The 11,938-nt window shown below is 37.6% G+C and overlaps 1 protein-coding gene across 1 annotated transcript; it reads right to left on the bottom strand.

The window, feature by feature from the left end:
• Positions 1-201: 201 nt before the first annotated feature.
• Positions 202-8,056, bottom strand: LOC110057768 (TLC domain-containing protein 2-like). The gene is made up of 4 exons (XM_020764353.2): positions 7,665-8,056; positions 7,487-7,569; positions 3,795-3,874; positions 202-3,474 (listed from the first exon to the last, which is right to left on the bottom strand). Exons 1-4 carry the CDS (start codon positions 7,868-7,870, stop codon positions 3,115-3,117), a joined length of 729 nt encoding a protein of 242 aa, XP_020620012.2. The 5' UTR covers positions 7,871-8,056; the 3' UTR covers positions 202-3,114.
• Positions 8,057-11,938: the final 3,882 nt, after the last annotated feature.

The following is an 11,938-nucleotide window of genomic DNA, read 5'->3' as shown; positions in this document are numbered from 1 at the left end:
ATATTTTTCTATTGTTAATTCAAAAGCGATTAAACCTCTGAACTAGTACCTTCTAGATTAGAAAATTTATTTTTTTTCCCAGCCAACCGGGCGTCAAAAAGCACCGCGGCCGTAAAAAGTAGACTGATCCTATCTCACTTGTCTGTCTCTACGTGTCTCTTAGCTTTCTAAGTTTCTGAATTGTAAATACAAACACAAAGGTCATCTCACACTGCCGTATATTTTATTTCTCGTCATCATATGATTCAGATTAAAGCAGAACAGCTTAAAAAATACCGCGAAAGTAAACTATTAAAAACTACAACTATTATTCTAGGGCTCGTGTTCATATCATATTTGCCAGGAGTATTTTACGCTGGCCTTAGACAATTTTTCCCTTCTTTCAGTGCTACCACTTGTATGTTGATCAACTCGTTCTTTAATCCCATTATTTACTGCCGGAGAAACAAAGGTTAGGAAGGGCGATGCCAGAGGTGTCGTTTCAGCGGGATGAAGATGATAAAGACCTGTGCAGAACAAACTAGCTGAAATAATGAGCTGCCATTCCGCAAAAGGGCGTATTCTTTGTGATACTGAACAATCAGTTATTTTACTGTCTTTGAATAATTAAAGTGAACGTAAATACGAATTTGATAATGCAATTAAAACTTGACGGTAAACACCTTTGTTATGTGTTAATGTCGATCAGCGTGTGCCCACCTATGACAAATCTTCCAGCATAACCAACAAATCCTGTGTAACTAGCTATGTGTTTTTTTTTTTTTTTTTTTTTTTTAATAACGCTCAAGTTCGGTAGAAGAATAATATTACATGCATGGCCACCCCCGTCCACCTGTTCGTATAAATTTCCCTGGAATTGAAACAGCTGACTCTTGGTGGCAATTCCCAAAAACTCGATAAGATCTGGTTAATGAAATCGTTGGAAGCGCGGCAGAAAAAGCATTCGAGGATGACTGGTTCAACAAAGAGTACAACCTTAACATTACAAAACCATTAGCATCATTGGCTCGTTTATTGAGACAGCGTCCATCATAGCCGCGCCGTCGCTGTGGAATACTTCCGAAAAATGATCCTATAACAATTATTATTATTTTAAACCAATTTGTCAAAGCTTTTTGTACACTAGTATTGTAATGCCGTTAAGCGAAACGACTTCGATCGTGTAGGTGAATCGACTTCGATGTCGGGGAACCGACCGGTTTTCCCTCTCCTCAAGCACCTTCCAGGTCTCGATTGCAGATATCTCGTAAGAATTTTTTTCCCAGAAAAATACAACGGTGGTTCTGAACCTCTTTTGCAAAATTCCCTTGAAATTTGCAAAATATTACATAACTTTTAACATGCTAATCACAATCTGAAAATAAAAATAGTGGCCACCAAGCCTGTTCTTAAAGTAGAAATGTTCTTTCGGGTGTTTTTTTCCAGGTTATACAGTTGCTATTGTAACCTTTTTAAAATGAACTGACAGAGTGGAAGCATTGTATTGATCCATCTATTTCAAACTACGAGTTGGAAAGTGCTGAAGATCGATTAGCCACCCAATCATTACACATCATAAACTGCTGCTTATAAGCCCTGGGTTTACACTACTTCATAAGGGATTTTGGATGGGCTTATGAACGGAGTGGGTTATATCCGGGAGGGAGTGGAATAAAAAAACTGTTTCGAAATGAGCTACAGCAGTGTTGATCGCAATACCTTTTTCATAAACTGTTTTTTCTTTAGCTTAAAAACATCATAATAAATCAATTTCACTTCATATAAAACTTGAGGAGGGCTTATTTGCGGGAGGCTTCTAATTGGAAGTACTAGTAATAATTATTTTGTTTACGGGTAGATATGATAGGCCCATAGCCAGGGAGGGGTGAAGTTTTGTGAGCCGGAGGGCTTATAAGCGCTAGTTTATGGTATTTTCCTTTCACAACTTCAACTTCATTTCACTTTATTTTGCACTTACAGTTTTTTTTTAAATTTCCACAAAACCAGTCTTTCGAGGTTCTACACGGATAAACCTGACTGATAAAAAATCTTTGTTGCCTGAGCCACCGGCATTAACTACTCATGGTTTCATTAGACTGAAACAGCTAACAGAGAGCAATATCGGAGAAATATATACAGAAAATAATGATAGTATGGGACAACACAATTAATTTAAAACCTTTGTATATTAGACGCCTTCGAAAGTTTTTAGTTATACTATATACGTGTCTCTTTTTGAATAACTATCCAAGATGTTAGTTAAAGTAATATGTTTACTTTGCACTCTACAACCTACAGTTTACGCGGTAATTATATTCTGTCTCTCCCTGATCCAAAAACAACAACTTTCGGTCTGCATTCCTTTTCATATTTAGCTGCTAAATTATGGAACTCTCTTCCGGACTCCCTTAAAACTTCTGCTTTTGCGGACTTTAAACAAAAGATATTACAGTATGACTCTTTTCAGTAGCATTGCAACTTGTCTATAGTTTTATTATGTACATAGTTAATCTCTTTCATTATTTTTAGCATATTTATTGTATAAGTATTGCATTTTGTTATATTTATGTTCTCAAAGATATTAGCTAATTTTAGCTACTTAAAATTCAAGAGGAAATAAAGTATAAGTATGTATGTATGTAATATATCAAAGATTCAGTGCAGTTCAAGAATTGTAAATAATAGCATTAGAGTATGACAAGAATAGTTCACCATTACAAATTAAAATGCTAAAATTGTTTAGCTTTTGAAATAATATTTTTCCTGTTTCTGTGTCATAATTATTTATAAATATAGCTCTAATCATATTGCATTTATGAATAACATTGTACATGTATGTGAAACAAGCTTTATATATGTAATTTTCTACCCAAATGCTGTGTGGGTAATTATTCATAAATTATTCAACATCGTTCAAGTATGAGTTCAATAACTCTTACTAAGTACTGTCAGTAACTTGCTTAAATCCTGCGACATTTAACCAATTCCTCACACTCACAAGGAAATACATTGGCAAAGATTGTAGAACACAATAAAAAGTATTATTAAATATTAAATATAATTACCATGGATCACGCATAATAACAATACTATTATGTAAAATGCATGATTTTTGAAGAGGAGCTAGTCATCTCTTTACTTAGTTTGCTCACGTTTAAAATCAGCTTGCCATAATGACATGAATGTTTGAATATTAAGCCCAGTCATTAACGCCATGCCAACAGTGGAAAAAAGGAAATGCGAAAATGGTACCATACTGCGATGTTGTATGACATAATTTGTCATCCATGCAGAGGTAAGGAATCGAAAGTTGATGAATGTTAACAACAGCATTATTCCATTGACCTGGTATAACAGAGATTTCTTGCTAACTCCATGAAAGCACATTAATCTTCTCGAATGTAAGAAAACACTGTTGACCTCCATCAAAAGAGAACATACAGCAAATGCTATGTACGCCTTGTTGAAGATGGCGATGAAAAAGGCACTACATACCTGCATCACAACAAAAATCTATCAGTAAAATAAAAATACTTTTTCTGGTTTCATTGAAATCATAAAAATGTGGCTTTCTAAATAAAAATTCAAACTTATGCGCTGCAACCCTAGGGTGTGAAGGACCAACAGGCTTATCTGCACCCACTCTTGCATTCATCTGCTTCGCTCCTTCCTCTGAATGGAATGTTTCCATTGCAGGTCACCCCTCCCTGCCTCCCTGCCTCCCGCTGTTAACCCATCTATCTGATTCTCCCCCCCCCCCCTCCAGAATTGTTCACCCAGCCATGCAAACTATATGAATTCATAAAATATCTTACCACAATGTGGTGAAGGAGAAGATCTAAGGACTTCCTGGCATCATAAATAAGCATATCAAAGAAGTCATGGATAAAATAACCTGCAAAAAAAGTGGTTTTCATGTGAATAACTATCAAGAAGGCAGAGTAACAATGAATGGTTTTAAAACAAGATCATGTAAAGCTTCAAGGTATGTTAAGCACAACCTCTCTAGATGGATACTTCCCATAAATTGACACATAGCTATGGTCCCAGTCATACACACATGCAACATTTTTAACCTGCAATAAGCAGACACCTGTTGTAAACCAATACTTCTTCTGATTCCAAGAGTATCCCCTTCAGGACACTCACACCACACCTGCTTGCCCATCATCTCAGAGGACTTAACATCAAAGATATCGAGGAGGTGCACGCCTACAGATCTCCATAGTGGACTTACTCTTAGGGAATCGGGTTTTAGCCCCCCACTCTAAAAGTTATCGTGCAGGCCCTGCACAACGCCTTGAATTGGGCACCATTAATGTTGGAATAGGTGGTTGATTTTACCACCTTATTTTAAGATTCAGATAAATATCCTGGCAGAATAGACAGCCAAAGTTATCAAGCTGGCTTCTTTTGACGACCCTCAGGGAACCTTCGCTATCAGAGGGCAAGAAGTGTGGACATCACTGTTCCTCCGGCCTCCCACAACCCTAATGTCATACATGTAGTTTGTCAGGTTTTTTGGTCTTCAATTGTTCACTTATGACAGAATACCCAAAGAGGAGGAACCTTTCAAACAACCTCTAGTGTCTTCTACTGAAATAATTATATCTCTAATTTGTGATGTGCTGGATAGCCTCCAAGTCCCCCCCCCCCCTAGTATCACCCCCCTGGGGGGGGGGTTTATACTTCCATAAATTTCACATAGGTGAGTGTTGCAAAGGGTCTCAAACCCTAACCCTATTTAAGGATAAAGGACAATAAAAATGACACCCTATTTGAGGCCCAACCCCCCAAAAATGACACCTTATTGAAGGAAAAAACAAAAACTAAGAACAGCGTGGACAGTTCAACTTTATTTTGTTTCTGTAACATTGGAGGTATACAAGTAGTTGCTGCCGCAGTGAGTGAGCTTGAAGTGAACAAACGAGGCAGCTCTCTACCGGTAATCGGGAAAAGGTCACATTGTAGGGGCCTTGATAACGTTTTTGCAAAAACCAAGGAATTATGGAAGCAGTAAGATCAAAGGTGCAAGGAATTGTGGTTATGCACCAATGGAAGAATTGAGATGTGTTGTTTTGCCATGTGCTCTCTTTGAGCAATGAAAGCAAGGATGAAAGCTATCGGGAACAACAGGAGCATCAGTCCAGAATATCCAACCAAAACACTCTTGTGGAGTTTCAACTAAAACTAACAGAAGTCACTTGGAAAATCACAGAAACAAATAAGTTATAAGGTCAAAGGCGCCCACCGTGATGGAGAACCAAGTCAGTTTTCACATTTTATAATCTTAAGCTTACTGAGTGTAAGTATTAATGAACCAGTTGTAATCAGTCATGAAAAATGTTCAATGTTCTATCCTGCCATCGATGATGTTCAATTGTAATTTGCCACAACTTTTGATTTTTAATCAGGCATCTGTTTTACAGTTTGAGTTCCCTCTCATCATCAAGTGTTGTTTAGTAACATTATTTTAAAAAATCACAGATTTTACCGCTACCGTTTATAATTTTTATCTGCACAACTTTACCCAACATTTTGGAAGTCACATGGGAGAAGAAATTGTGAATATACTTCATTCCAATTCTTCGCAAAAATTACAGCTTATTGTTATTATAATAAGAATCTCAAAAGGGAAGTCATTCAGCCATGACCTACAGCCTTCTGGAGTGTTCTATTTCTCATGTAATATTCGAATTTAGAAACCTTGCAACAATGTTAATTAATTCTTTAGGCCCCAGTTATATGGCCTCGGGTAACCAAGAAAACCCTACCCCCAAGGCAACTTTAACAAGCATTTATATGTGAAAACGTTGTCCCTATAGGCAAAGTCAAAGTTGATCCTGCACGATTATTCATAACCCATATTGAATAATCAAATGTGCAAATATCCCTCTTTCTTTGAGTTTCCATAGGTCATTCGATCACTGTGGGTTTTGCCAAGTTAATTTTCACTTCTTTGATACGAATTTCTGCTTTAAATCCTAAATCTAGGCATTATGCATATATGTGACACTCGCCATGCCAAGAGTTGTCCCGGTTAGGCGAGCAAAGCATTTATATAAAAAAAGTTGTCCCGCTTGCCAGGGTTACAGTGAGACAACTCACCCACCCGAGTTGTCTTGCCCCCCAAGAAAGGTTCGCGATCCTAATGTAAACGGTTGGTTGAATTTTGCAAAAAAATAAGCTAAAAGTTACCTTGGCTAAGGTAACTTAGGGGGAGGGTTGTCTTGGATACCCAAGACCATATAAATGGGGCCTTTGAGAAGTTACTGGAAACTCCAGGTGTACCTGTATAAGAGCGTGAGTTAGTGCTGCTGTACGCTGTAATCCGAAAAGTTAAAGTGCCCATAATGTCAAATTTTTTTTTCGCTCATCGAATTCTACATTTCACCTAATGAACTTCTGTGAAAAAATCTTTTGATTTGGATAAAATGCAATTTTTTTATAAGTTTTTAAAGACATTCAAATTTGCCACCATTTTGGTCCACCATTCACATCAGTCTTCCTCGGTTTGAAGTGAGTCGTGACGTAGGTTCAGGAACATGTGATTTAGGTCATGACTTATCTGACTTGAAAACAAGTGGAAATTTCGCTTCAGAGTTGTCTACATTTAGTTGAAAATGCCGGAAAGGTCCATTACCACTCTTTGTAACAATGTTAATGATCCAGAAAACAACATCAGTCTTCATCGTAGGTCCCTGAACCTACGTCACAAGCATCAGTCACGTGGTCATTTTGAGCACGTTATTCTTGTGATCAGCGGCAGGGGTCGACCGCAAGAAAATAGAATTTTGAACTTTGTGAAGATTTGTAAAAAAATTGCATTTTATCCAAATCGAAAAATTTTTTCACAGAAGCTCATTAGGTGAAATGTAAAATTAGATGGGTGAAAAAAAAGTTTTGACATTATGGGCACTTTAAAAATACCAGTTTGTTATTGTTACTGAAGATCCTGAGTTCTGTATGGGAACAACCCTGCTCTGCATTGACACACCTTACACCCTCCTTCCCTTCGGCAGCATTTTCTACCATTTAGGTAAACTAGTTTAGTTTTAACAGATCTTTTTTTTCTGTTTAGCTGGGGATTTACGCACTGCAATTTTAGCTGATACAATAATTATCTAAATTATTTAGATACCCTATCTAAGAAACACATTGGGAACACAGTGCCAGCAGGAGCAAAACTAATACCCTATTTGAGGATCGAGAACCTCAAAGACCCTACCCTGTCCTGCGGCACATACCTATATAGCCCATATAAGGATGTACCCACTCCCCCCTTCCCCCCAAACCAGGCCTCCAAAGCAGAACCTCTATGGGCTTACAACACAATCTCCTGACTGCATGATGACCCATAGGACCAGAGTGCTAAGCCTGGGCAGCAAATAATCTAATTATCTAAAAAGTCACCCACCTCTGACCAAATAACAACACTTTTACGAAAAGTAGTCATAATATTCAGATGGAAAGATTATATTAACTGCTCAAAGATCAAAACACATACCAGTGGACATTACTACAAGCACAAACGCTGTGTCACTCCAAGCAGTAAACATATCTGACAACATTGCTGGTTCGTCAAAAAAGCTATCAAGATCAATGCAACAATCGATCGTGAGTTGTATAATCAAATCGTGTCATGAAAGTAACACCAGACAAATAACTGTTAAATTAAAACTCACCAGTAAACTGACAGAAAAGCAGAAAAGAAAGAGTGAACAAATGACACAGTTATATTTCTGTACATCCAGATGTTCCTCGCGCTCGCAGTTGCGAGAGACGAAGGGATCGGTCCATAATTTGTCAACAAGGAGTGCAGAACACGAAAAACGACAAAAAAACCAAGGATTTCAAACGAACCACGAGGTAAAGATAGGATTGCAAACATTTTCTAAACTTTGTCAAGCGAAATAACGAAGAAAAATCAAGATTCTCATTGAAATACGGAGTGAATGACTCGAAAGGGAATTATGCAATAGTTCTCTCCCTGTTGAGTTGCGTGACTTCTGCGCGGTGAATCGAACCGCGCGCTTATCGGCCATGCATGCAATTGGTCAAAAGTCTGGCGTGATCACACCCGATAGACCCCGGATTATACAAATTAACATTGTGTTTCCGACGTTTATGTATTATGTAATGAACTGCCAGGCTTTAAACTACACACTGTAAGCTTGTATGATCGAGCAGATGTGAAATCGAACACTCTGCCAGAGGCTTCTTTCTCTTCCTCATTGCTCGACGTGTCCGCCATCTTGGAATAGTCTGTGCTCCTGGGAACGAGGTTGTCCAAGCTCTTCCCCAGGACCTTAACAATAATAATAATAATAATAATAATAATAATAATAATAATAATAATAATAATAATAATAATAATAATAATAATAATAATCTTATAAGATTAAATTTGGAAATACAGTTAACAATAAAGATTAGCGAAAAAACTGAGCAACGACGTTTCGGTGTCATCCTGGCACCATTTTCAAGTTAAAAAATATTTGTGCGAAAAGTAAACTAATTTATACCAATGGTAGAGGTGCGAAAATGAATAAATTAAAATTAAGATAGCTGTTCAATGTTCATGTTCATTCCAATGAGGTGTCAAACACTGGTAATGAGTTCAGTGTCTGTTCAAAGCCTAAACAAATACTTTTGCGCGAATGGAGTCTGACTGTGTGTTAAGGCTCGGTTTCTTCTTGCGAATCCACAACATTTCGTGGATCAAGCAATCGAACTTTCCCTGACATTTCTTTAGGATCTTAAAGTTGTTAGTCAGGTCACCAACTGTATCAACTCGGTGTTCATTTTGAAGGTGTTTTCCGATGGCGGTAAATCGGTGTTCCTCAATGCGCTTGTAAAGATGACGGCTAGTGTAACCGACGTATTATGCATCACACAGATCACATATATAGTTATAAACAACGCACTGTTGATTGATCAAAGGTGGTTTTGGCTCTTGTACTTTGAGATCATCGCCAATTTTACGGCTTCTGAACACCGGCTGTAGGTTGTGATCAAGTTTATTACTCAAGTCCGAGAGAGGAAGCGCATTGAGGAACACCGATTTACCGCCATCGGAAAACACCTTCAAAATGAACACCGAGTTGATACAGTTGGTGACCTGACTAACAACTTTAAGATCCTAAAGAAATGTCAGGGAAAGTTCGATTGCTTGATCCACGAAATGTTGTGGATTCGCAAGAAGAAACCGAGCCTTAACACACAGTCAGACTCCATTCGCGCAAAAGTATTTGTTTAGGCTTTGAACAGACACTGAACTCATTACCAGTGTTTGACACCTCATTGGAATGAACATGAACATTGAACAGCTATCTTAATTTTAATTTATTCATTTTCGCACCTCTACCATCGGTATAAATTAGTTTACTTTTCGCACAAATATTTTTTAACTTGAAAATGGTGCCAGGATGACACCGAAACGTCGTTGCTCAGTTTTTTCGCTAATCTTTATTGTTAACTTAATAATAATAATAATAATAATAATAATAATAATAATAATAATAATACCAGTTATCATTGGAGCACTTGGAGCTATCAAAAAGGGACTAGAAACTTATCTTGGAAGAATTCCCGGCCAATTAAGCATCAGTGAACTACAAAAGATAACCTTGCTAGGTACAGCACACATTTTGAGGAGGGTGCTATCAAGCTAAAAACTGGCTATCCCCTAGTGCCCCAGGACCATGGTTTGGTCTCGGCCCTAAGGACTCTAAGCAAACATTACGTGAGGACGATAATAATAATAATAATAATAATAATAATAATAATAATAATAAATAATAGCAAACTTTATTGAGCACTTTTCATACAAACTTGAATCTTACATGTATCTGGTAAAAAATTCAGAAATTCTGTTGTTCCTTAAGTTTTCGGTAATTATAATAGTAATAATAATATCAAAATAATAATAATAATAATGATGATTTATTATCATCATCGTCATATCATATATGTCATGATATCATGGTTACTACAACTAATGCTACTACTACTACTACTACTAATAATAATAATAATAATAATAATAATAAAAATGTGGGGTGTGAGGACAAAGGTTATTCCAGTGGTAGTGGGAGCATTGGGATCAATACCACTGAGATTGAAGGACAATCTGAGAGCCATTGAAGTGGGCATTCCTGTTGGACTGATCCAGAGATGTGCATTGTTGGGGTCGGCAAGGATTCTTAGAAAGGTGCTGGAGATGTAGAAAGAAGAGAAAAAGCAAACAAGGAGTGTTTCTTGGCTTCCCTAGGCAACTTGTTGTTGCCCGGAGCCAATGACGAAACAAGCTTCAATATCATCAATAGCTGTGCGAATCTTTAATAATAATAATAATATTTAGTGAGGGAATCCAACTCGCCAAAGGCGGTTTTCAGTGGAGCCCTCCTAAATAAAAATCACCTAAAAATGACATAAATAAGAGTTACCTAATAAATTACTACAAGCTAAAATAAATAAGAGTAAAAAGAGTTCGTATTAGTTAAAAAGTTAAAATTCTAAAGATTAAAATTAGCTAAAATCATTCAAAGAAGTTTTCAGTTTTGCTTTAAAAATAGATAAAACACGTGTGTCTTTTAATTCACGCGGGAGGCTGTTCCAGTCCTTCGCTGCTTGATAAATGAACATTTGCTTGCCCCGGTTAGTGCGAGGGAGGGGCAAACGAAGATCGTTCAATTGTCTCGTATTGTGCGAGTGAACAGCTTGATTTCTAATGAAACTGAAGTCAACATCTGTTGACCCAATTAAGCACTTATGAATTGCGGTGCAACGATGAAAAAATCGCCTTAAAGCAAGTGGCTTGAAATCAAGGCTTTTCAAGGCTTGAGTTGACGAGCTTCGGATTGGAAGGCCCAACAGTACTTTAACAGCATTATTTTGAAGTACCTGCAGTTCTGACATTATGGTGAGATTGTTCTTGTCCCCCCAAACGAGGTCTCCATAATCAAAGAGTGGTAGGATTAAGGTGTTGTATAGGGTGACCCTGGCTTGAAATGGCAGTAGATTTCTAACTCTCCTGATTAGACCTATCCTTTGATTAATCTTCTTACAAACAGATTCGATGTGATCTGCCCAGGACATAGACTGATGAAGTGTTACGCCCAAATACTGGAATGATTCTGTTCTATCGATTATAGTACCCTTTACTTGAATAGATATTTCCTGGATACGTTTCAGTTTGTGTGGACTCCCAAAGATGACAAAGTTGCATTTTGATAAATTAAGAGTCAGGAGATTTCTGGAGAACCATTCTGACACTGTCTTAAAGTCAACATTGAGGTGACGTTGAAGATCAGTAAGATCTTTAGATGAGTAGTAAAGTACAGTATCATCAGCATAAAGAACGATATCACTTGTTAAAGGACAGTTCGGAAGATCATTCACATAAATCAAAAAAAGTAGCGGACCCAGCAGAATACTGCCTTGGGGTACCCCAACGGGCATTTTAGGAGCTAAGGAGTGAGCATCTCTAACTGCTGTAATTTGCGACCTGTTCGTGAGATAGGATCTAAACCATTGGACAGTAGAGTCGGTAAGGCCAATGTTTATTAGCTTCTGCAGTAGTAGATGATGGTCTACCGTGTCGAAGGCCTTAGATAGGTCTAGAAATACAGCACCTGTAAACCTACCAGTGTCCATATTCTGGAGAAATGATATTATCTGTGAAGTGAGCCAAGGCTGTTCCAGTTGATAACTTCGGTCTGAACCCAAACTGTTTGGATGTAATGATCTTATTGTTTGTGAGATAAGCGTATAGTTGGATGTGTACAGCTTTTTCAAGTATTTTGCTCACCGTCTCTCACCTTCTCCTCGGTAATTTTCAAAACAGTCAGAGTGCAGACTGCAGACTGGGGCCGGGGGTAAAATGCAGACTGATGGTAAAATGCAAACTTCTAAAGTATATCTCGTGCTATTGCCATTATCGATTGCTAACCATAAT

Source organism: Orbicella faveolata, unplaced genomic scaffold, assembly GCF_042242905.1.
Source record: "Orbicella faveolata isolate gen_17 unplaced genomic scaffold, um_ofav_v1 contig_37, whole genome shotgun sequence".
Lineage (NCBI taxonomy): Eukaryota > Metazoa > Cnidaria > Anthozoa > Scleractinia > Merulinidae > Orbicella > Orbicella faveolata.
The sequence above is the reverse complement of the archived record's forward strand: the minus strand, read 5'-3'. Positions and strand labels throughout refer to the sequence as shown.